The sequence below is a fragment of the Aspergillus aculeatinus genome (genome assembly GCF_003184765.1).
Source record: "Aspergillus aculeatinus CBS 121060 unplaced genomic scaffold BO66scaffold_4, whole genome shotgun sequence".
Taxonomy (NCBI): Eukaryota; Fungi; Ascomycota; class Eurotiomycetes; order Eurotiales; family Aspergillaceae; genus Aspergillus; species Aspergillus aculeatinus.
The window spans coordinates 538,506-559,423 of record NW_020291473.1 but is presented as its reverse complement, the minus strand read 5'-3'; the positions used below and the strand labels follow the sequence as shown (position 1 = coordinate 559,423).

General features: G+C 51.0%; 10 protein-coding genes across 10 annotated transcripts; 4 read left to right on the top strand and 6 right to left on the bottom strand.

The window, feature by feature from the left end:
• Positions 1-452: 452 nt before the first annotated feature.
• Positions 453-3,821, bottom strand: BO66DRAFT_398089 (MDM20/NAA25 family protein; the record flags this gene model as incomplete). The annotated part of the gene is made up of 8 exons (XM_025648627.1): positions 453-1,205; positions 1,254-1,366; positions 1,424-2,183; positions 2,234-2,513; positions 2,577-2,917; positions 3,030-3,206; positions 3,278-3,553; positions 3,684-3,821. 8 exons carry the CDS (start codon positions 3,819-3,821, stop codon positions 453-455), a joined length of 2,838 nt encoding a protein of 945 aa, XP_025508109.1.
• A 673-nt stretch (positions 3,822-4,494) lies between these two features.
• Positions 4,495-5,023, bottom strand: BO66DRAFT_145704 (uncharacterized protein). The gene is made up of 2 exons (XM_025642103.1): positions 5,011-5,023; positions 4,495-4,868 (listed from the first exon to the last, which is right to left on the bottom strand). Exon 2 carries the CDS (start codon positions 4,775-4,777, stop codon positions 4,580-4,582), a length of 198 nt encoding a protein of 65 aa, XP_025508108.1. The 5' UTR covers positions 4,778-4,868; positions 5,011-5,023; the 3' UTR covers positions 4,495-4,579.
• Positions 4,926-5,843, bottom strand: BO66DRAFT_145711 (uncharacterized protein). Its single transcript, XM_025642104.1, has 3 exons — positions 5,587-5,843; positions 5,219-5,326; positions 4,926-5,127 (listed from the first exon to the last, which is right to left on the bottom strand). Exons 1-3 carry the CDS (start codon positions 5,703-5,705, stop codon positions 5,007-5,009), a joined length of 348 nt encoding a protein of 115 aa, XP_025508107.1. The 5' UTR covers positions 5,706-5,843; the 3' UTR covers positions 4,926-5,006.
• A 644-nt stretch (positions 5,844-6,487) lies between these two features.
• Positions 6,488-6,911, bottom strand: BO66DRAFT_145568 (uncharacterized protein). Its single transcript, XM_025642102.1, has one exon. The coding sequence runs from the start codon at positions 6,786-6,788 to the stop codon at positions 6,537-6,539; it is 252 nt and encodes an 83-aa protein (XP_025508106.1). The 5' UTR covers positions 6,789-6,911; the 3' UTR covers positions 6,488-6,536.
• A 901-nt stretch (positions 6,912-7,812) lies between these two features.
• On the top strand, positions 7,813-9,242 carry BO66DRAFT_417533 (uncharacterized protein). The gene is made up of 3 exons (XM_025649685.1): positions 7,813-8,144; positions 8,197-8,560; positions 8,613-9,242. Exons 1-3 carry the CDS (start codon positions 7,819-7,821, stop codon positions 9,054-9,056), a joined length of 1,134 nt encoding a protein of 377 aa, XP_025508105.1. The 5' UTR covers positions 7,813-7,818; the 3' UTR covers positions 9,057-9,242.
• Positions 9,243-10,094: 852 nt separating this feature from the next.
• BO66DRAFT_313228 (uncharacterized protein) lies at positions 10,095-11,640 on the top strand (the record flags this gene model as incomplete). The annotated part of the gene is made up of 4 exons (XM_025643381.1): positions 10,095-10,187; positions 10,243-10,362; positions 10,421-10,513; positions 10,579-11,640. 4 exons carry the CDS (start codon positions 10,095-10,097, stop codon positions 11,638-11,640), a joined length of 1,368 nt encoding a protein of 455 aa, XP_025508104.1.
• A 379-nt stretch (positions 11,641-12,019) lies between these two features.
• BO66DRAFT_365618 (ribosomal RNA-processing protein RRP9) lies at positions 12,020-13,955 on the bottom strand (the record flags this gene model as incomplete). The annotated part of the gene is made up of 2 exons (XM_025645218.1): positions 13,579-13,955; positions 12,020-13,522 (listed from the first exon to the last, which is right to left on the bottom strand). Exons 1-2 carry the CDS (start codon positions 13,948-13,950, stop codon positions 12,020-12,022), a joined length of 1,875 nt encoding a protein of 624 aa, XP_025508103.1. The 5' UTR covers positions 13,951-13,955.
• Positions 13,956-14,188: 233 nt separating this feature from the next.
• Positions 14,189-15,188, top strand: pre1 (proteasome core particle subunit beta 4; the record flags this gene model as incomplete). The annotated part of the gene is made up of 5 exons (XM_025645217.1): positions 14,189-14,320; positions 14,375-14,532; positions 14,606-14,855; positions 14,921-15,044; positions 15,111-15,188. Coding segments are annotated over exons 1-5 (612 nt in total). The 5' UTR covers positions 14,189-14,318.
• Positions 15,189-15,540: 352 nt separating this feature from the next.
• Positions 15,541-17,621, top strand: BO66DRAFT_388332 (ubiquitin carboxyl-terminal hydrolase family protein). Its single transcript, XM_025646533.1, has 2 exons — positions 15,541-16,216; positions 16,289-17,621. The coding sequence occupies exons 1-2, from the start codon at positions 15,556-15,558 to the stop codon at positions 17,488-17,490; spliced, it is 1,863 nt and encodes a 620-aa protein (XP_025508101.1). The 5' UTR covers positions 15,541-15,555; the 3' UTR covers positions 17,491-17,621.
• Positions 17,622-17,876: 255 nt separating this feature from the next.
• BO66DRAFT_313514 (uncharacterized protein) lies at positions 17,877-20,221 on the bottom strand (the record flags this gene model as incomplete). The annotated part of the gene is made up of 3 exons (XM_025643390.1): positions 17,877-19,701; positions 19,753-19,988; positions 20,054-20,221. 3 exons carry the CDS (start codon positions 20,219-20,221, stop codon positions 17,877-17,879), a joined length of 2,229 nt encoding a protein of 742 aa, XP_025508100.1.
• Positions 20,222-20,918: the final 697 nt, after the last annotated feature.

Genomic DNA, 20,918 nt, shown 5'->3' with positions numbered 1-20,918 from the left:
GGTGACATGCACATAAAGAAGTTAAGGAACCCAAAGAACAAAACAGAAGAAGAGGATGGTGATCAAGTGGTATTCAGTATGCATCCGATCGGGGTCGGAACACAAACAAGGGATAGAAGAATGACTGCTTCGCTACACGCATAAGCGCCCTTGCAGGACCGGACCGACATTCACGCCACTCAGCCTCGTGGTCTAGGTCGAACCAAATCTTACATACTCAGGGAATTCGAGCTGTCTCCGCTGCATTGGGGCTGTATGCAGTTCGCACGGAAGGAGATGGTCAGTTTTCGCATTGGCCCGACCCAATAGACTGATAAACATAGGCAGTTGGTGAATAATGTTCGATTAACCACTAAGCTTGCTATAAGACTGGATTGACGAAGCATTATATAATCAAGGTTCGGTGGCCGCCTTTCAATTCGTGTCAGGGGAAAGTGAAGGGCAAGATGCTCTCACAGGTGCACGGCGATTAGGCCATTCAATCCCTCCTCCCAGCTTTCCTTTAGCTCACCGCAGAAGACCTCCAGTTGAGACATATCAAGTGTCTTGTCCAACTCCGAGGATAGCTTACTGCCTTCCGGCCCGCGGTCGGGACCAGCTAGGACCAGGTCGATCAACGCGCCCAACCCACCCGAAGCCGAGACGTGAGACTTGAGCGTACGACCACCGGTTCTAATACTCTGGAAGACTTGGCGCGTAGTGTCAGCCAATTTGTCAATTCTTTCCCGACTCAGTTTGGCGTTCTTGGACCCCTTTCGCGTGGCGACGGTGGTTAGAAGGGACAAGGCCTTAAGCGAGTCCAGGACCATGAACTGATCATGGAAGTATTTCCAAGTTGGCGCAATTGGTGCGTCCGAATCCAAGGAAAGTGCAGTTCTCGAAATAACTGGGGATACCTTCCCGTCACCATCATTGATATCCTGAACCCTTGAGTCCAACCATGCTTCCACCTGGGAAAGACTGGCGTCTGCTTGTTCGGCAGTAACAGATTTGGACCCACTCAAGAACAGAGCAAGTGCCAGGAGGCTCCGGTTTGTTTTAACGCTTTCAATTTCTGCTGTTGTCATTTCCGTTTCCACATTTTCACCCAAGATGTCATCAAGGTTTGGTAGCTCGGGCTCAACAGTCAATGGCTTTTGGGTAGCCAGAGACTTCAAAGTGCCAAACAGATGGTCGGTTAAATTCATAGATTTGATCCATCCGTTCTAATCTTGTTAGTCGCAATGGCATCACGAGAGAAATGAAGAACTCACACTAGGCAAAGGACCCAGGCGTATGCGCTCCTCAAATGTAGGCTTTCCAGGCGCTTCGCAGTTCATGAACGCGTCGAAGACACGTTGGTCGACCAAGGGCGATTCATCTCTAGCTGTGCCGTGCGGTTGTGTGAGCATGAGAGGAGAGTAATGGTGCAGAACCTACTTACCCATATCTTCGTATCTAGTCATAGGGTCCCCACCAGCCAGTCTCTGTATGCGCCTTACGTCTAGCGCCCACATCCTGCGGCAGATGCTTTGCCTCAGACGCCTCTGCAATTCGATGGTGCCTTCGATATTCACATAGCTGCCATAATCTAGTCCTCTAGTGCGATGCCTGGTTGATGTGAGATCTGCAGTGCGAAAGAAGTTAAGGGCCTGCACAAAAGCGGATTGTGGGTTGAAGTCTTTGTATTCAGCTCCCTCAACTGGTGGGGCGGAGTGTGGGTGGATTGTGGCAAGGCGTGTGAAAAGATTGTGGGCAACAGTTTCGAACTGCACTTGCTTCACTGAAAGTTTACTGAAGCTGCTCAGTGCAAGGGATCCTGCACCTAAGCGCAGATAGATCCTGACGACAAGTAACAATGCCTGATAGTTGTGGGGTGAGTCGACAAGGAGGCGTTCGAGGATAGCTGCTGCGCGAATGAGCACGGCGTCAGGAATCTGCTGATCAGCAACAGACGTGCATGGTTCGCTGAAACGCATCAGGCTCATGGCCGCCAAAATACATAAGTCATCGCTGGGCTGGCTTTCAATCGTGGTGGGAGCCGAAGTCTTCTCGGGACGCTGGACCTCACGGTAGACCTGCAGGCAGCGGACGATGAAATCTTCGACTTGTGGCTTGGAGACGTTCTCTTCGTTGGCCGAAAGACAGAAACAGTACTCAAGTTTAAGCGCGTTGATCGTCGCGACGCCCTTTTCTGAAGCTCCCTGTTTCAAAATTAGTCTACCAGCTCCGCACGAGATTCCAAACAACTTACATCTGTCCCCTCGTTTTGTCCTTCCGAAGTATAGTTCACCAGGCTTGTCATGGAAGCTTGATCGAGTGATGACACGTAAGTCCTCAGATCGCCGAAGCAGTAGAGCTTGTGCTTGTTGAGATCATAGTATTGTTTACAGGCGGCGATTAAGTCCTCGGCGTTAGAGCTACCCGACTTAAAACCCCAGTGTACCATGTCAAGCCGAGCTAGGTGGGCATTGCGAGACTTGGGCACCGCTGCCACAAAGTCGCGAATGAAGTCCTGAGTTGCGATGGTAGTCCTGGACTTACATTTTAGCCGGCGGAGCTTCATCATTGCATGAGAATGCACGTTGCGAACTTACTCTGACGAGTTAATCCTCTGAGTTGAGGTGAGGAGCAAGTGCCAGACTGCCCAATCATCACGTTCTTGAAGAGCCTTCAATTCTTCCTCGTTGCTTGGGATAGTGAGCAAGCTCTTTGCATAGTCCAGACCTTCTGTCCACATTTGAGCTTTTTCCAGACTGGACAGCTTCACCCCAACAAATGACCAATCGTTCTGCACGACGCGCGAGTTCAAACCTAGGTTATCGCTGTCGAGTATCTTGACAATCTCTGCATGGCGCTCTTGAGACTCAAAGATCTTAACAAGCAACAGTAGCTCCTCGGCCGATTGAATAGCTCTGGGAGGGCTCAGCAACTCCTTCTGTGTGTACGATTTCAAATATCACCATAATGTCCAGACAAATATCCAACCACGCAGAGGAATATGACCGACGAGAGGCCGCTGATCGCAGAGGAAGAAAGTTGTAACATACCGGATCTTGAGGAACACTTTCGCCAGCTTTGGAAATCATACGATAGGCTAGGGTTCCGAAAAGCTTGCGTTCAGCCTCCGAAGCACCCGCATCGACGGAGATCAGGTAGCAAAGGAAGATGGCCCAGAAATAATACTTCCTAGTCTTGGGAAAGTTGCTCTGGAGAGACATGGCAGCCTATGAATTGACCAAGTAAGACCGGTTAGCACCTCTCTTAAGCCTGTCAACGGCGCCTGATGGTTGCGAACCTTTTGCGCCGACTTCCAGTCGTCGCCCTCGAAACCATACTCAAACCACCGCATCTGGATATCCAAGTCCTTTGGGCTAGCCTTAGAGGCCCTTTCCCACAGGTTTCTCAGAGTGTCCCCATGGTCGCTAAGTTTTTCCAGTGTCTCGTGGAGGATGTCGAGGGTCTCCAGATCCGTGGTGGGAGGTTCGGCTTTACACAGTTCGAGAGTTTCGGCGATTCCACGTTTGCGATGGGCTTCGTCGGCATGACGGTAGAGAACATACGCCTTCCATGCCTTAAATTAAGCGTCCAAACTCCAGTTAGCATAGAAACAATCATATCGGAGGGAAGCTCTTGAATGCAGCCAGAAATTCGCTTCGACTGAGGTAGACATCTTAACACAAATCACTAGAGGAAGGACTTACTTTAAGAAAAGGTGTGTCTTCACCCTTCTTAATACGCTTCTCGATCAATTGCAGGGCCTGCTTTAGATTTTGCCCATCAATGGCGTCTTGGATCTGCTTGTTCCGCCGATAAAAGACGGCGTCATTAGTGGAAGACATAGCAAATGCTTCGAGGAAACACGGGGCTGGAGAATATAAGGCTAGAGACTAGACTTGTCAATAGCAACTATGGAGTGCAGTATAAAGTATGCTGCGCAAGCCAGCACAGCACACGACGTGCGGAAGAATTAATTATACAGCAAAGATGAGGGGGAAATTGTTGGTGTTTCTCCAACTATCTTTATCGTCTTTCTGCTGAGTTTGGTGGGCGGGGAAGCTCATTTGGAAGGCGGTGACGGCGGCATGTGGCCATGCCTTCCTTCAGTTAGTGGGGTGATGACGCAGTCATAGACTGATCGATCAATTATCATGATTCCAATTTCATCGGAATAATTGGCTTTGTCATGATCCCATAGTAGAGGTTCAGGAATGGAGTTACAAGATAGAGTTACCTGGTTGGATTAAAGCCCGAGGATATCCGTCCGTGGTCAGGCCTGACAGGAAAGTATATCTTGGTGGACAAAACGTCAGGCCGAAAGTAAACCTCCCTTGTACACATCTTGACTTTAAAGGCGCATAGTGAACCCCACGGTGCTGCTACTCCTAGCAACAAAACAGAGAGGAGACCCTTCCAATTCAATGACAACATCTAATAAACATACAAGTAGTGTACAAGCGTAGGCGGAAGGCGAGGAGAGGAGAAGGATGAAGAAGACATCAAGATGAAGGCCTAACGCCTACCTGATAGTTCGGCCAGCCTGTGGATATCCCCAGGAGGCATTTCACTCTTGAGAAATTGCCCATTGCCAAATGCGCCGTCAATAATGCTCTAGCCCGCCGCCGAGCAAAGAACAACACCATGCAAAGATTGTTGACGATCTCTGCTTGTCTTGATCGAGGCCGGCATCTAGGACCGAAGCACACAGTACACCACTATCTTCATGAATCACACTACATAGTGGCTTGCGGCCAAGGTCGATGCTGGCTTTTAAGTAGGTCCTGGCATCGTGGGGCATCAAGGAACAGGAAACCAAGGCAACCTAGAGAGGTGGGCTGCCATGTGTTTGTTTCTGTACTAGCCTAAGCACCTCTTTTCTTTTGTGTCAACTGTAAAGATAACGGTTAGCAATGACGAGAACGGCAGGGAAAACCTTTCCAAGAAGGTCCAAAAGCTCCCGGGAAAGGCATCCGACAGATGAGCGCCGGCGAAGATAAAGGGAGGTGACCACTTAGAGCAAGTTTCACTCACCCATTGCTTTTTACAGTCGCGATAAGCCCTGGAGAGTCAATCAGCACATGGTACAATAGAGTTGAACGACTGCAGGGATGAGAATAGCCACCAGATACAGAGTGCAACACTGACGATCTGCACTCTTGATAAGGGAACAGCAAGCGCAAGTACACTTTTGTGTTCACAAGAGAAGGCAATATGAGTTATAATGGGCTAAGATACTCACTGGAAGTAGTCATGACACATCTCTCTATCAAAAGCATTGCGTTTCATACATTTCAGACTCCGGTCTGCAAAATCCTGGCACGGATCAAAGTATTCACTGGCAGACTTGCTATAGTGCTGTTAGTAATGGATGCTACACTAGATGCACTGACTCTAGATAGCAAGAGGTCTGGTCCAGCAGTACAAGCGAGCAAGCGAGCAATTGCCAACAATCGATAGAGCAGCCAAGGCATGTTGTTTATCCCCGTCTGGGACAACAGCCGCATAGAAGAAGGAGAGATTACGGTGTCAAGCAAACGAGAAATTGGAAAAAAAGCGCCAGAGGTATAAGATTTTAAGGATGGCAAGAAGAAAAGGGGGTTAACCTACTTGGAGAATTTCCGCTCAACCCGTTCCCAAGAGTTCGATTGGACCGAGTCCGAGGCAGATGAGGACGGCGTTGCTGCTGCTTGCTGCTGATTTTGCTCCGAGGAGGAGGAGGAGGCCATCGTTTCTCTATACCAGCAAAGTTCAATTGACACACGTATTGGCAGGCAGGATGGAAATGATGAGTGCTGAAGGTAGTCGGAGAGATATACAGTAGGTTGTAGTATGCGGAGGACAAGTACGTGTAAGGGAGCCTGGACTCCGTGGAGTGATCGATTGGCAGGCGGAAAAAGCTGGACCCGCCGACCTAAGTTGGCGTGGGGAAATCCCTCCGGCTCCGGTCTTCGACCCCTCTTAGTCATTATTCCTTTAAAGCATAGTTAACACTAACTTAACTCAACATATCTTTTCGTAGTACGAATACAGTTTGCTGAGCAGACAATGTAAGTGAGTTAAGTGTCTACTGAGACGCCTCTATTTCAACAGGACAGATCATTAATTTACCCCATTTCTTTGAGAGAGTACAGCAGTGTTGTTGTACTGATGTGTATCTGCCCGGCTGAGAAGCCGAGCTTTGAATACAGTACCTCCTTCGATGTGACAAACATCACAGAATGGATATCTCTACCCCGCCTTACTCTGCCTTGATCATGTGCGCTTCTTTCTCTTTCCCGGATAAGTTATGGGATAGGCTTGCTTGAGTTCGGTCCTGTATCACTTGTGCGCTGACTTTGGGTTTGGCTCATCTTGTCATCGTTCTGGTCAAGCGTACCATTGGCGACGTAACATGAAAAGACTACCTTAGGTTCTCCTGCGCCATCAGAGTAACTTATTTCATTAGTTTGAAGCGATTATGTCATACGAATGAAAAAAGTCCTTGAAACAGTCCTATTAGATGGAGGCTCCACTTCCGAAATAAAGTATAGGCGGGGACAAAGTAGTGGGTAATGGGACTAAGAATAGACTGAAATCGGCATCAACAGTCCCGTCAAGTGCATATTAATCTTCTCAAAAGGTAGGAGCAATAGCCGGGGACCGGTACTACGGGACACGAGAGGTTGAATAGAAAAACAGAATAATTCATGCATGTTGTGTGAACAGCGCAAGGGCGGCGAATCGGTTGTCATAGCTAGCGTTGCGTAGGGGGGGCAAGAGAGAGAGAGAGGGGCTTGTGTTATCGGCAGCAGCACAGATAACCATCCCATGCATTCGATCTGATAGCTTACTAGCCACGACACGACACCAAATCCCAAATCGGGTCAAAAAGTCCTTTCAGCAGCCAGACTTGGCAGAGAAGCTTCGGAATTTCTCCCTTCACTCCCCCCCACTAGAAACCGTCAACAAATCCAATAGGTCCCTTGATGCCCGACCGATCGCGGTGATCGCTTTTCAAAACTCTTGCCCAGGTTTCATAGCCGCAAGGAAGGCTTTGGTGTCTGGCCCACTTCGCAATGAAAGAGACTTACTGGCCTCGAAGTATGTTGCAGACTGCATGGGCCTGGTCCGGACTTCCTAAAAGGTTTGTTGCCATGCTCTACCATAGCGCTAGTGACCTGGTCACAGAGCGTGGTCACAGAGCGTATGGAGAGATAATGAGTTCTTCACTCTGCTTTTCCAGTTCCACATGTTAATCTAAGGGAGGAGCATTCGGCCCAATCGACGAGATGTCCTTTACCTCAGAAAGATGACATGGTGGAGCATGCATCCGTTGTGCCAAACCCAACATAGGAATAGTTTCCATAGACTGGTCTATCCACAAAAACCTGCCTTGCAAACACACGTTGAGCGATAGAGGCTGGCAAGCGCGCCATAGTCCTCAAGTCCGTGGATGTCAAAGACGATTGCATGGTGATCCAGTACTACACACTCTGTCCGGCCGGTGGAGCCTGAAGAAGCTGTTTTGTTTGTCACATACGGTATTGTCACAGTCATCCAGCGAAGCCTCAAGATGGACTGGTTAGAGCTTGCCACTTACCTCGGACATGGTTATAAATAATGACCTTTGAAGCCCTTCCCAACTTACCCTGGCCATTCCCTCAGGCAGCTCCATCTTTTGTATACCTCTCTATTTGACTCTATCATCCGGATCCATCTGCGGCCTGATCCAAGTCCATATTCGACATATAAAGGTATGTCGCCGCCGCCAATTCATAGCATATGGCAAATATCTTGGATTCGCTTCTGACCTGAGAACCTCACAGTTGTAGACCAATGGCGTCTGTGGAGACCTACACCATGACACCAGCGCCAATTCTGGCAGGGCCAATCCAGCCCATAGAGACAGAAGTCAGCCACCAAAAGACCTCGTCAACAGGAAAGGTTGCCTTTGACCCCTCCAAGCACCTGGATCACACCGCTCCTTCCAAAGTGTACAGCATGAAAGAGCTCGGCTATTCGGACAGCCGAGGTGTTTCTCCCGTGGGAGTCTCCGAGCCTTTCCCATTGTTCTCTGCAGAGGCCATCCAAAAAATGCGAGAAGAGGTTCTCAGCGATGAAGTCTTCATGAAGCATAAGTACTCGAGCGATCTTGCTCAGTGCCAGTTGCGAGGATATGCGGCAGAGTGTGTAACCCAGGCCCAAGCACCTTTGAGCATAGCTGATGTTGTTGCATAGATGCGCCCCGTTCATCTATGATGCCTGGAAAAATCCGGAGACGCTGGCAATCATCTCAAAAATTGCCGGTGTTGATCTCGTTCCCGCCATGGACTTCGAGATTGGCCACGTCAATATCTCCGTTCACAGCGAGCAGGAGAAGAACGAAGCTCTCAAAGCGGTCATGGAGAAGACGACTCGACAAGCAGACGAAGGCGTGGCCGGCTGTCCTTGGGAGGACGAAAACCCGATTGTTGATTGGCATACAGACAGTTATCCTTTTGTCTGCGTGACTATGCTTTCCGACTGTACAAACATGATTGGCGGCGAGACAGCTTTGAGAAAAGGTGACGGCGAAGTGGTGAAGGTCCGAGGACCACAGATGGTAAGTCTGAAGAGCTTGGTCCAAGTGGTAGCAGGCTTACAGCGTCTTTTAGGGATCTGCCGTCATTCTTCAGGGGCGCTATATCGAGCATCAGGCACTCCGTGCTTTGGGAACAACTGAGCGAATTTCCATGGTCACCTCTTTTCGGCCCCGCGCTTCAGCCACCAAAGACGACACTGTACTTACAACAGTACGTCCAATCTCTAAGCTTGGCGACTTGTACCACCAGTTCGCGGAGTACCGCTTTGAGATCCTCGAAGAGCGCCTACGAGATGCCAACCGATTCATGCGTGATCAGAAAAGAGCGACCAGACCTTTCGACACGCGCCGATTGAAGCAGTTTATTCGAGAACAGATCGCGTTCTTGGAGCACATGGACAAGGAGATTGTTGAAGATAATAAAGTTATCAAAGGTGTTACTGACGATAGCCACCTGGTATCAGAAGATCTCAAGCAGCGGCGTTCCAAAAAACGAAGCTTTGCTGCTGTGGAGTAGATCCGAGCAGCGACTCATGTGGATGAATGAAGCGGTACTAAATTGTTCTTTTTCTTCTCCATCGGCCAATATGAGGTTGTCGTATGGTGGCTTTCGATTTGTTAAGCGAGCCAAGGGTTGCCGTTGGGCCAATCTTATCATGTCGTAATGAATTAGGGATGCGCGCCAGACATTTGTTAGTTAGGCCCATGCTTTTCATAGACAGTGACCTGAATCGGTTTCCGACCACAAAAGTAGAAGATAATAGTGGTTTCGGGTTTTATGTCATGAAACATCATGTCTTAGGGGAGGGCAATTGTCCCGCGCGGTAAGCTTGGTAACCAAAGCATTCTGAGAGATCGAGAAGGCTGTCTCCATCTCACGAAGATAACCGGCGCTAACAGGATGCTGACGCCCGGATCGAACTCGGCGCTAAATGCTCCCCATGATAGGGGAAGTTATTCCGGTGGGTAGAATGGATCCCATCCAGTTGGATCTTCATAGTTAAACCGTTCCATTAGTTCGGGCCGTGAGGTAGGGAGAAAAGATGATGTTGATGTTGATGTGTTTGTTCGGTTTGCGCGCGGAACTTCCGACCGGCCAAGACAAAGTGAATGTGATCGGTGTTCCTCAGGCAGGAATAAGGAAGTCTCTCTTCCCCCCCCAAAAACTAATCCTACCGGTATGAGTGCCGAGTTTTGCTTCCTCTCCTCGTCTCATCTCTCTTCTTTATCTTTCGCGAGCCGCATATCGAGGTCGCCCAGGTCACATTTAGCTCATAATTACGGGTTTGCTTCCTCTTCGAATTTTCTGGCTAAAAACCACTTGGTGGGGGGCTATTTTACTCCTGCCATAGTTGCCTGTCTCCCTCCCTCTAGTGATGTCGCCGATCGTCTCGCGTACCTGAAAAGTCCATACTTATCTCTCACCCTTTCCTAAACAACAGGACCTCTTTCTCATATCATCCACTTCCAAGAGCTTCGCGCACTTTGATATACGGTCTTACGTTCACCTCATATACATCTTCATCGGGCTGCGCAAAAGCAAATATCGAAAAAAATGGCCCAAGCTGCTGCCGGGGCTGCCGTCTCGAACAATGGTGCCGATAACACAAATGCGCCCGCGATAAACACGGGAGACAACGCGTCGGGGGTGAGCGACTTACGCGGATATCTCGAATAATACATTGCTAACATCGTGTTAATAGCTCTTCCAAACTTTACAAGGTCATGTCGACAGCATTCGGTCCCTCATACAATGCGGCGTTTGCATCCGGCCGCTCTATGAACCCTATACTTTGGCTTGCGGGCATACATTTTGTTACAGTGTAAGCTCTCCATATATTTGGCATAGCTATTCGCACGGCGTCTGACAGCGCATTTTAGTGCTTGACCTCATGGTTCGTTGGTGGACGACACAACAAAACATGCCCTGACTGTCGGGCCCCAGTGAAGGCGCAGCCTGCACCTGCTTACTTGGTAAGACACCCTGACTCATCCTTAGCCAAGCGAAGAAGAAAAAGGCTCGATCTCACACTTCAAAGGTTAGAGCCGTTGTTCAAATGTTCACGAGCCAGCCCGAACTACTCGACAAGGGCGAGACCACAGACGAGCACCAGCGCCATCACAACGAGGAAGCAGAGCGGTTAGAAAAGGACAGACAGAATGCAGACCCTAAGGAAGGAGGTCTGTTTCGGGGAACTTTCAACAAGCCGAAAATTAGTCAGCCCATCATGGATGACGATGATAACATATTACGTTGTCCGCACTGTGCATGGGAGTTGGAGGACGATGAATGTATACACTGCGGTTACCAACGAGATCGCGACTCGATAACGAGCACATATTATAGCGACATGGAAGGGTCCGAAGAGATGACCGACTACATGGACGATGACATTGAGGACGGGTTCGGAGAATATGATGAAGATTATGACTTCGATGAGATATACACAACCCTTCAAACTTTGCCGCCAGGTCTTCACGACGCATTGTATCGGCAACCCGGCGGGTATTGGCCCTACGGCGATTGGACTGCAGGTCCTTCTTCGGGAATCGAAGATAGTGAAATGGACGATGAAGATGACGATGCGGATATGGATTCGTTCATTGACGACGACTTAGAACATGACCATGGCGACTATTCTGAGTCTGACCGGTCTACAGTTGTCGGGCATCATGAATACTCAATTACACGATCCGAGGTTCTAAATAGCGGTACGCCTGACGAGATGCTGGATGGGAGCGAAGACGGTAGCAGCGAAGAAGATGAGGACTCACATGATTCAGAAAACTCGGAAAACTCGGAAGACAACGATGATGACGATGATGACGAGCCTATCAGACCTGCTATTAGCAGTAGCCGGCGAAATCGAGTGCCAGCATATCGCGTGCCATCGGATTCGCCTACTCCCGAGCCAGAGCAGTCCACCAGGGCTTCTCGATCGGCTGATGCGGCGCCTAGGACAACATCGGGCGCCTTTCGCCGTACTCAGAACCCTCCTGCCAACTCCGAGGCGAATGCAATATACATCGCCTCTTCCTCAGAAGACGAAGGCCCTGTAAGACCTACGAGGAGGACTAGAAGAGAACGAGGAAACTGCTAGCCCGAGTCTTATGGCAATTCCTTCCGCATCCTGGTGCATCACAGTCCCTTCCGTAGTCTATAACTTGCTCGGGGAACTTTAAAGTGTATTCCGTCTATTCACGAAAAATCTGGTATATGTACAGTACATTTCCGGCAGATCCGCAGCACACCTAGGAGCAAAGGAGAACAATGAGCAGGGAAGACAATAGGAGATCTTCCGGATGCGAAGAGCAGAAGAAACTTTTGAACCAGAAGAATATGAGGATATGCAAAGACCACGGGGCCCGGGAATAGTAATACACATGGAAGAAAGAAGATGAGATAGACACACATACGCCGTGTTCACAATGATTCATTTCAAAACAAAAAAAAATCCCTTGGTGATGCTTCTTGTCTTCTCAATTGAGCTTGTCACCGATGAACGGAACCTCGAATACGACAGCCCCATTGCGGCCCTCAGCCGAGGGACCTTCGTGGAAATTATTGGTGAAACACTTCCAGCGTCCCAGACGGTGTTCCTTGCCCACGGCTGCCACAATGCATAGGCCGCGAGCTTCCGGCTCCGAGGACGTCGTCGTCTTGGACTTGGACTCTGTTGGGGCCTGGCCGGGTTTGGCGGTTTCGACCCGGCGTTCGAACACGGCAAGGCCGTTGATGACGCCCTTGATGAGCGGCTCTTCTTCGTCGGGGGCGCCGGTGGTCACTTGAGTCGGTGCACCTTCCACATCCATGCGGTCCGAGGCGCTGGGTGTGTCGAATTCGAGCGTTTGTCGGAGTTGCTCGGAAGGCGTATCGGGAGCTAGGGACATCTTCGACACGCCTCCAACGGGGCCCAAGGGAACGATCGTCCTCTTATCGCTTGAAATCTTCCATGCGCGAATGAATCCATCCCAGCTACCACTAAGCACAATGTCCGTGCCGGGCACTGTGGCCAGAGCCGTAATCCAGCGAGGCATGCGGCGGAGATGGCGGGAGTTGTGGGCAGCCGTGGCTTGGTCGACTTCGGCGGAGAGCTCGTCCAGGGGAGGTAAGGGATCGAGGCCGTGGGCGAGCGGAATCGTGAAGAGGGGCTTTTTCTTGTGAACAGACCAAAGCGAGAGGGAGCCCGAGTCCGAGCCGGTGACAAAGTGGTTCGGAGGTAGAGGTGCCACGCAGTCGATGTTGCTTTCCTGGTAAGAAGCACTCTTAGATCCGCCGCGGAAAATCAGCTGTTGTTCCTCGATGACCTTCCATAATCTCGCTGTGCGATCGCGTGCCCCGACACTGATACATTGATCGATCGTCATGGCGGCAACGCCAGTGACATGGTCCTGATGACCGAACAGCGTCTCAACGTAGGCATGACCAGCAGTGCTTAGAGACCAGGTCTTGATGGTTCGGTCATTTGAGCCGGTGAACAGCTGTTCTCCGGAACTCATGGTGGATATGTGGCGGGCAAAGGCGAGACTGCTGATAGAGTCGCGGTGCTGTGTGAAGGTCTTTAAAGGAGTCAGGGTCTCCGCATCCCAGACGATCAATTTGTTGTCTTCACCACCAGTTGCCACGAACTTTCCGGACGGTGATACAGCAACAGACAAGATGCTCTTGGTGTGGCCATGCTCCTCGCCAGTCTCAGCAACCTTCCGCAAGCCCCGCACATACTTCACTTGCTTGGGCTTCTTTCTCTGTGGACGTGGGCGACGCTTGGAATCTCCGGTTGTTGAGGGCAGCGCAGTTGCGGAAGTGGGTGCGGCAAGCTCCCACTTAATCAAGGTCCGATCCTTTGACACGGTATAGACGTAGGGCGCGTGAACTGCGATCGAAGTGGTCGACTGTGTATCTGCTCGGAAAAATGTATGCGAAGCTTTCGAAAAGGCGAGGTCTGATGCAATCTGGCGGTAGATGCGTCCTTTGAACTCGTCCTGGCCCGAGTGTCAGCTCCGTTGAGCGGATGGAAGACAAGGATAGCGATACGTACCACATCCTCCTTTAATCTCTCCGCAATCAAATCGCGATCGATCTCAGCCGCATCAAAACCAATGTCATCCACTTCATCTCGGACATTCTCCAGGTAGCGCTCCGCAAGCTTTAATCTCCGGTCGGCGGCGGTCTCGCCTTCGTCGGATTCCGATCCACTGTCGTCTGACACACCAGAAGCAACGCTGAGGTTATCCTCATCTATATCGCTCCCCGAAATCGATTCCTCATCCTGATCCCTGCGTTTGCCGCCACTTCTTCCGGTTGCATCTCCCTTCGCATCGACGCCTCGTTTCTTCGACGCCGGGGCAGCGGCGCGATCTTCTCTCTTTCTTTTCCGCTGGGAAGCGGGGACTGTGAAGAAAGAGGACATTGCCCAGAGTAAGTGGCTTGACTTTGAATGAGAAAAGAGTGGCGTAAAATTAAGAAGACCACACGTGAACTGACAGTAGACACTCCGACCCAACGCAGATACTCGCTTGCTCACTTTTTTTCTGCCGGTGGTCTGTGCAGGCGGAGGCCGCATCAACGTAACGCCTAAATGCTGACTTAGCAAGAGGGCAGCTCCGGCCTCAGGCAGCTGGGCCCTCGTAGCCGCAGCTCCAGGCAGTCAAAGCTCCGCGCGGCCAGCGATGAGGTCCTAATCATCATCTTCCTCTCCCCACATCTATACATCACTTTGCCTTCCCTTCCCTCTTATTTTCTCTTCTTCTGTCATACCCTAGAATAAAGACTGCAGCTATGTACGTTTTATGTTGCCCACATTGAGAGATTCCTGTCGACTAATCTGCTTACAGGGAGGTACTACTCGGCATCACTGGCAAGGACTTCGTCATCTTGGCGGCTTCCAAAGCTATCATGCGCGGTCCTACCATCATCAAAGCTGAAGACGATAAGACAAGACAGTTGAACAAGCACAATTTGATGGCCTTCTCCGGAGAGGCCGGAGACACTGGTGGGTTCCTTGCGGCTTGACCAACAAGCCACTCTCCAGGTCGGCTCTTGCAGCTAACCGCACGAATCGCTAGTCCAATTCGCCGAATACATTCAAGCCAACATCCAGCTATACACCATGCGCAACGACACCGAACTAGGTCCGAATGCGGTTGCCAATTTCGTCCGAGGCGAGCTCGCGCGGAGCTTGAGATCCCGGAATCCCTACACAGTCAACCTTCTGCTGGGCGGAATGGATCCAATCACTCAGAAGCCCCATTTGTACTGGATCGACTACCTGGCCTCCGTGGCGTCGGTACCTTACGCAGCTCACGGCTATGCCCAGTAAGTTTGGACGTGATACAGACAATCTGTCACTCTTCGCCGAGGCCTGTGCTAAGATGCTTCAGATACTACTGCTTGTCCACCCTCGATAAACACCACCATCCCGATATCTCCCTCGATGAAGGTCTGAAGCTATTGGAAATGTGCACGGACGAGCTGAAGCGCCGACTACCAATCGACTACAAGGGGGTATGTGACAAGCTCTCTTCTGCAATCGAACCGCAATATGATTCCGGGTCTACTGACAGCTTCTAGGTCCTTGTCAAGGTGATAACCAAGGATGGCGTGCGGGAGGTAGAAGTTGATAATAACAGGGTTGTCAAGAGTGCCTAATGTGTTGTATCATACCAATGATTGTCTTATGTTTTCGGTTTACGGGACTTGGTTTTTCTAAGAGGATCGGTCGGCATGGCAGGATAATTCCCATGAGTTTGACCAGGACGAACTAGTCTTGCCCATGATTTAGCTGAGGTAGAGACTTATAGCAACGACTTTTCGAATAGTGAAATGCATTGTGCAATCTGCGTCTAGAGTGTTGATGATGTTAAGTTAGCTTCAGATCGAGCGGTGATGCTGCTGCAATCGCCCGCCGCATGACGCTGTTTGACGTGTTTGCATCGACTGGTTCCTATCGCGTCCTCACAGTTTCAATCCCGCAACGCCGCATGTTTCATGTCGAATTTCCGTCGTATACTCAGTCATGATGTCGAAAAGACAAGCGGAACTGTCGCTAGAAGAGGAGGAAATCTCTTTGGGCTCGCCTGCCTCGAAGAAGGCGCGCGTGGAAGATGGCGACCTGCCCGAAGACGATCCGCGCCGTGAAGCTCTGCCGCTTCGCCGAGCCAACGGCCAGGACATACTCGCAGCTGCCGAGCAGGAAGGAGAGGAACTCGAGGAGGCGGCGCAGGACCTGGGAGCCAACAACTCTTCTGATGCCGATACCGATGATGACAGGCCGGCCATCGCAGCCCCGAAACGTCAAAGTGCGCCCCTGGAGGGTTACAGCGATCTCTACCTCGATACCATCAATCGCGAAATCCTCGACTTTGACTTCGAGAAGCAATGCTCCGTGAGCTTGTCGAACATCAACGTGTACGCCTGCCTCGTCTGCGGCAAATATTTCCAGGGAAGAGGGCCGAAGTCGCATGCCTATTTCCATGCGCTCGAGGTCGGACACCATGTCTTCATCAACATGGGAACCAAGAAGGTGTACGTTCTCCCCGAAGGCTACGAGGTCAAGAACAAGAGCTTGGACGACATCAAATACGTTGTCGACCCGCACTACAACAAGGAAGAGGTGGCCAAATTAGATAAAGAGGTTCATGATGCGTTCGACCTTGCAGGTAATCGCTACAGGCCTGGTAAGAAGCGTCCCTTGCAACCCCAGCTTCCAACATCAGAAGGAGAAACAAGCTAACAATACTGTGCCCCAGGATTTGTTGGCATGAACAATATCAAAGCCAACGATTACCTCAACGTCGTGGTCCAACTGCTTGCGCATGTCTTCCCCATCCGGAACTATTTCCTACTGCACGACTTCTCCCAACCAGGCACCCCCCAACTCGCCGTGCGGTTCAGCACGCTGGTGCGCAAACTGTGGAACCACAAGGCCTTCCGGTCGCATGTGTCCCCGCACGAGCTCCTGCAGGAGATCGCGCTGCGCTCGTCGAAGCGGTTCACGCTGACCCAGCAATCCGACCCGGTGGAGTTCCTGTCCTGGTTCCTCAACAACCTCCACCTGTCCCTCGGCGGCTCCAAGAAGCCCACCAAGACGCCCACGAGTGTCGTCCACGCGGCCTTCCAGGGCCATCTCCGCATCGAGAGCCAAGCCATCACCGCCCACTCCGACACCCAGAACGCGCGCCTGGTCTTCACCGAATCCGGCACGATCAACAGCCAGACTACCCCCTTCCTCATCCTCACCCTCGACCTGCCCCCGACCCCCCTCTTCCAATCCTCCAACCGCGAATCCATCATCCCCCAGGTGCCCCTGACCACCCTCCTGAACAAGTACAACGGCATCACCGCCTCGGAGAAGCTGGCCCATCGCGTCCGCCACCGCCTCCTCCACCCGTTACCCCCCTACCTCTTCTTCCACATCAAACGCTTCAGCAAGAACCGGTTCGTCTCCGAGCGCAACCCCACCATCGTCACCTTTCCCTCGCCGCGCTCCCTCGACATGTCGCCTTATGTCGAACCCAACCCCGCCATCTGGCCGCACAGCGAACCCATCCTTTACGATCTCGTCGCCAACATCATCCTCGACCCCACCGTGGCCGCACCGGGGGCCCACGAGGAAGCCGCAGCGGACAAGGGTGTCAACGCAGCGGGAGGTGGAAGTGGCAGTGGCGGCGGTGGTGGTGGGTCGTCGTCATCGAGCGGCGCAGGCGCGGGCAGCGAGAAGGTCTCCTGGCTTGTACAACTCCACGATAAGGCCATGGCCGCGGAGAATGGCCGCATCCAAAAGGAACATGCTGGCGAGCAGCGGGGGCCCGAGTGGCTGGAGATCCAGGATCTGTTCGTCAAAAAGGCGGAAAGTGAGACCTTGTTCACCAAGGAGGGATATCTGATGGTATGGGAGCGTCGTAAGGTGCCTGGGAAAGCGAACGGCAAGGGAAAAGCTGCGGCCAAGTGAACCGCAGGATAAGGGTTCTCCTGGATTTGGCTAGCTGTGCGTGTGCTTGGATGTCCCGCACTCAGGGTTGGTACACACATGCTGATCAAAATCATGTATAATTAAGTTCTTATGATCATGATGAAAGAAATCGTCCATACCTACTGCTCGTATCGGTTGGTGTCTTGTATCTGTCAGGGAGATCTTTCCTCGATCCTCGTGATGCCTCAATGGAGGACATCTGGTTATACCGGAATATTAGAAATTGCATCAACTTCCGACAGCTAGCGTATGTGCCTGTGTGGATTCGCACATACATAAGATTGTGGATCAAAAGGCAAGCCCCCCTTCAAGCATGACAGTAATTTGACCATGAGAATTGGCGATATTAACTATATTACATATGCTTATAATGATCCCCAACCGCAATACTTTCTCCCAATTCTGATGGCAGCACCGGAGATGATGCCCCACACACTAGCATTCACGGCCGTTTGTACTCCCATCATCAATGCAACTTTGCTAAAGTACATAAGTGTACTGGATCGCGAACCGCCACTAGCCCAGAGTCCCATGCTGTGAACATCTGACCGAAGAGCAGCGGGAGCATCTGTAGCTGATAGATAAGAAGATGCAAGTGAGCGGAGATAAAGAGATTCAAGAGGAATGAACATCAAAGTCGTGATTAGAGAAGCTAGGTGAGAGGCTAGAGAATCAATGGGATGAGACGATAGAATTGTGACTCGATGGGCGATAGGATGAGAGTCGGTTATTGAAGTTTGTGGTGCCCGGCCATCAGAAGCAATCGGAGGAGCTCCAGAGCTGACATTATTCGCAGAGGTCTGAGCGACTTCAGATAGTCTCTGGGGCATATCGGTCTGATCCGGTGTCCCTGTGCTATCTGGCAATGCATTCTGAAGGTTTGTTGTAGGAATTCCGATAGGGCGTGGATTTGCCCCCGGACTTTGTACTTGAGGGTTCTCCGCAGATACTGGTGTTGTGTCGACAGATCCTGGAGATATGCCTTGGGTCATGTTAGAAAGTCCATCGCTGTCTAGAGCATCTGTGTTGACAATGGTGGCTAGATTCATGCCCTGATTCGCCAGCAGATCGTCGAGCAGATTTGAGATCGCCTGATTATTGACAGGCCCTCCGTTTGAGTGTGGCTGGCCAGGGTCGTTGCTGGCCCTCGGTTCTTCTGTACCAGCGTTGTGCTCATGACGGTTCCCTAACACTTCTAGCTGCATCGTGATGACGTCCGAATTCTGATGTATCAGCGACGCACGCACGAGGGGCGAAGCTGGAGAAGAGGTAGCAGACGATGAGGGACGGGAAAAAAGCGTACTCGACCGCGACATTCTCGGAGCCTCAGCAGCATGATCGCCGCGCGGCAAGGCCCGATTATTCTGATCTTCCTCTAGGGGTAAGGCCATCGCCCGTCTCAATGGCGCCATGTCCGCATAATCGCCGCTGCTCATTTCTGTTGGAGACAGAGACATTCTGTTCTCTTCATTCGAAAGCACTTGAGTCTCGCTGAAGATGGCATCTGAACTTACAGTGCCGCCAGGAACGGAAGATCGAGGAGCGGCAGTCCGCTGCGCTTGTTCAGTGTCCAATTCTTGTCTGCTCTGCGGAGTGATTTGTGTTTGGCGCTCATCGCGTGACAGCTGCGCGCCTGATGATCCTGATTCTATCTGTGCTCTACGACGAAGCGTTTCTGACGTATGTTCCGGGCTTGACCCTATCAGTTGTGTCTTAAAGCCAAACCAAGATAGAATCCACGTGCGAAAGAAGTTGGCTTCGTAGGCCAAGTCTTCCATGAATGTAAGGTTGCTGCGACGATTCTCTTCATCGGCTCGACGACCAAGAGCTGGCATCATCCAGTCAATAAGGTCATTATCGTAGGCCACTTTGACCGAAAGATCGTCTGCGTAGACGGGCTTCGGCAACCTTCGTCGAATCAGGCGATAGAGCCTGATCTCGACGACTGGGCGTAGGTACACATAGATGTAAACAAGAAGTGAGGGTGTTTTTAGGATATTTGTCAAGAACCCGACCATAGAACGAGGCGAGAGGTCATTTGGTAACATGGGAAGTTGCATCGGAGCATGTTCACCGAAAGGCAGAAGAGCCCTTAGCCCTACTAGAGAGTAAGGATGAACGAGGTGAAGTGACTGTAACAGGGAGTACATGTAAGTTTGTATAGCTAGGACAAGTAGGCTTCCTCGAGTTCTGCATGCGCTTTTAGCTAGTGATAAAGACCAGACCGCACAAAGTACTCACGCCGAGTGTAATATGTTCAAAGTGGCTCGTACAAGCCTTGACAGCACGTTATCATTCGGGAATAGATCTTGGCAGGCCGCAATCAAGCGATCCAGCGGATGATGTCGGAGAAAGGATAAGCATGTTGAGACTGCCCAAGCTGGGATACCCGCAAAGTAAAATCCCATTATGCCGTGCTTCGTACGCTCTAGATGTATCATACTGAGCAAGGGAACATGCGTGTAACTTTTGAAGGTCTGGTTAAGTGGTTAGGTTGATTTTGTTCATCATTTCTTCTAGTCGCAGGTTCAGAGATAGTTACCAGTATCCGGCCCATTAAGGAGGAAGTCCACCAGGAGCCAAGAAAGACCGAGATCTGGTCTAGAGTAGCCATGACCAAGCCATAGTCATTCTCAGCCGCGATCATGTCAATTTTCTGTTGTTCAGTAGGGCCGCCCATGTTGCCCTCTTCACTGACAACGATTCCCATCGTGGATAGGACGTCATTCTTGGCTCTTCTTAGCTCTCTGCCAAAATACTTGGACTCTGGATTAATGGGATGGCCCCTCTCATCATAATGCTGGACATAGTCATCCGCATGCAGAGCCGATACTCTCCTGTGAGGAGCAGGTTCATGGTTTGCTGCGGAGCCTGTGGAACGATCAGGAGCCTCATAGGGTGACCGCCCCTATTTGAGGTGTTAACAATAGGCTTCAGATAGAGATATGGGGATTGCCAGTGTAAAGTATAAGGGCGCCAAGCAAGAAATTCATAGGGTACATAGATGTGTAGACAGGCAGTTGAAGGGAGGAAGAGGCTAAGTTTGAGATCACACATGATGCCACCGTGATTGCTGTGCATCAAGAATATGATTATAGTGATGAGAGTATTTCTCACGATGAATGATGAAAATGAACCATGACAGAGGCTGCTCATGTGGGGTTACAGCTCTGAGTACTGTATATGGAAACGGAACAAGAAGGTGGAGCATACCAAAGCCAGTCGATTCAGGTACGCTCGGCGCCCCATCGCGTGAGCACCTTGTTAGTGTTGGTCCTGAAAGATTCGCGAAGCCATTCCTTTACAGACGGAATGAAGTCAAGTGCCGTCTGGTTTGACTGGGATGATGGACGGTTGGATGGTCTTGGAATGATGTACTATGCTGGTCGATGGGCGGAAGATGACTA

Excerpts from the sequence above, each read along its gene's own strand:
- BO66DRAFT_145704 (XM_025642103.1), bottom strand. The coding sequence starts at position 4,777 with ATGCCCCACGATGCCAGGACCTACTTAAAAGCCAGCATCGACCTTGGC.
- BO66DRAFT_145711 (XM_025642104.1), bottom strand. The coding sequence starts at position 5,705 with ATGGCCTCCTCCTCCTCCTCGGAGCAAAATCAGCAGCAAGCAGCAGCA. Across the intron at positions 5,327-5,586 it reads GTTGAGCGGAAATTCTCCAA|CAAGTCTGCCAGTGAATACT; the intron begins GTAGGTTAACCC and ends ACAGCACTATAG. Across the intron at positions 5,128-5,218 it reads ATGTGTCATGACTACTTCCA|ATCGTCAGTGTTGCACTCTG; the intron begins GTGAGTATCTTA and ends TCAAGAGTGCAG.
- BO66DRAFT_145568 (XM_025642102.1), bottom strand. The coding sequence starts at position 6,788 with ATGGGATGGTTATCTGTGCTGCTGCCGATAACACAAGCCCCTCTCTCT.
- BO66DRAFT_417533 (XM_025649685.1), top strand. The coding sequence starts at position 7,819 with ATGACACCAGCGCCAATTCTGGCAGGGCCAATCCAGCCCATAGAGACA. Across the intron at positions 8,145-8,196 it reads TTGCGAGGATATGCGGCAGA|ATGCGCCCCGTTCATCTATG; the intron begins GTGTGTAACCCA and ends GTTGTTGCATAG. Across the intron at positions 8,561-8,612 it reads AGGTCCGAGGACCACAGATG|GGATCTGCCGTCATTCTTCA; the intron begins GTAAGTCTGAAG and ends AGCGTCTTTTAG.
- BO66DRAFT_388332 (XM_025646533.1), top strand. The coding sequence starts at position 15,556 with ATGATGTCGAAAAGACAAGCGGAACTGTCGCTAGAAGAGGAGGAAATC. Across the intron at positions 16,217-16,288 it reads AGGTAATCGCTACAGGCCTG|GATTTGTTGGCATGAACAAT; the intron begins GTAAGAAGCGTC and ends ACTGTGCCCCAG.